The sequence below is a fragment of the Morus notabilis genome, unplaced genomic scaffold, assembly GCF_000414095.1.
Source record: "Morus notabilis unplaced genomic scaffold, ASM41409v2 Scaffold581, whole genome shotgun sequence".
Taxonomy (NCBI): Eukaryota; Viridiplantae; Streptophyta; class Magnoliopsida; order Rosales; family Moraceae; genus Morus; species Morus notabilis.
In genome coordinates, this window is record NW_010362557.1 from 1 (window position 1) to 1,646 (window position 1,646).

At 43.9% G+C, this 1,646-nt stretch overlaps 1 protein-coding gene across 1 annotated transcript in view; it reads left to right on the forward strand.

Moving 5' to 3' along the window:
* Positions 1-9: 9 nt before the first annotated feature.
* The window catches only part of LOC21412164 (CLP protease regulatory subunit CLPX1, mitochondrial), a 9,383-nt gene continuing 7,746 nt past the window's right edge, over positions 10-1,646 (forward strand). Inside the window, exons 1-2 of the mRNA XM_024168404.1 lie at positions 10-809; positions 1,127-1,188. Coding sequence (XP_024024172.1) covers positions 270-809; positions 1,127-1,188 — 602 coding nt within the window. The 5' untranslated portion in view covers positions 10-269. The remainder of the gene's footprint in view (positions 810-1,126; positions 1,189-1,646) is intronic.

Consider the following 1,646-nt stretch of genomic DNA (forward strand, 5'->3'; position numbering starts at 1 on the left):
AAAAAAAAAAAAAAGAGAGAAGAAAATAAACTGTTTATCGTCTTCTTCTCCAACTTCCCAATTTTAAATTTTTCTTAAAAATTCGCTTACCATTCACGATATCCACAAAAATCTAGATTATACGGCAAAATCCAGTCGATTTCACACTCAATTTTCTCAAAAATATCCCAAAATTTGACCTCTGTATGACCTTCAAAATATCCACTTTCCTCGCCTAACTCACCTTCGCTTTCCCTCACTTTCCCAGCAAAATTCTCCCAACCGCTTCAATGGCCGCCGCGCTCAGATCGAAGTCCTCCAAGGAAACGGCGTCGTTCGCGGTGTCCCAATTCAGGCACTTCCTCTCCAGCCACGGTCGGACGGCGAGTTCTCACTGCACGAACCGCAGCAGAGGGGACGACCTCTTCGCCAGCACTCCCTACAGTTTCACCTCCTTCAAGCCCATCTCTCTCCGCGGCGAGTTGGTGGACAAGGGCTCCCACCTCTCCAACGACGGGAATTGGGGCGAGAAATCGGGAATTAAGGGGCAAAATGGTATTTTAAGCTCGTATGGGGACCCGCCGGAGGTATGGTCCGGCGACGGGATTGTGGTCAGGCAGGGTCCGATCACGAATTTGGTCCGCGGAGGTGGCGGCGGCGGCGGCGGTGCTGGTGGTGGTGGTTCGAGCTCCGGCTCAGGTGGTGGATTCGGGTCCAATTCGAAGGATGGTTCCTGGGGAGGGTCCAATTTCGGGGGTAGTTTCCCAACGCCCAAGGAAATTTGCAAAGGGCTTGACAAGTTTGTGATTGGGCAACGGGGGGCCAAAAAGGTGAAGTTTTTAGACTTTTGTAGTTTGGTCATTTGCATTGGAATAGAAAATCAGAACTTTGGTTTCCTTAAGATTTTACTTTCTTTGGTTTAGTATGAAAGCTTACTTTCTTATAAATGGAGATATTTGAAATGCGGTTTGTAATGTTGGAAAACATCTGTGGATTTTGGTTTAGGAAGGAAATTGCTTTTTTGGGATGGTTTCTTTGCTTGTAATTCATGTTAATTAAACTAGTGATGAAGTATGTTGATGATTGGTCTTTCGGAGTAATGCAAGAATGAACTCTATGGAGCCTTAACTGTATTTTTGGAATTCAGGTGCTTTCTGTGGCTGTTTACAATCATTATAAGAGGATTTATCACGAGACGCTACATAAGTGGTCAGTTCCATACCCTCATTATGCTTATATGTTCTTATTGAATTATGTAATTAATTTGGAGATTGTTTAAATTAGGAGATATTGTTTAAATTAGGAGATATCGCATATCTCTCCATATCGCATATCTCTCCTAGTTTAGGGGGCAGTTCCTATTTCTTAGAAAAGATTCTAGGAATATCTTGAGGATAGTTTCTCTATCCTATTAGGGTTAGTTTCCCGGATTCACTAAGCCACGGGAACTAGGTCCTTTTGTATCCTATTTATACTCCGGTTTTGCACCAATTAAATCAAGAAAGGATTTATATTTTTCTCCTCAGAAACTTACAGTTTGAGCATTCGAATTTCAGCCCTCACGTCCGGTTTCAGTCCTTTGATGAAATTTCCTTCCAGGACCTGCTCTGGAATTCCCGCTAATGGGGCCGCCATGACTTCGAATTGCCGTCGATACTCCCTCACGG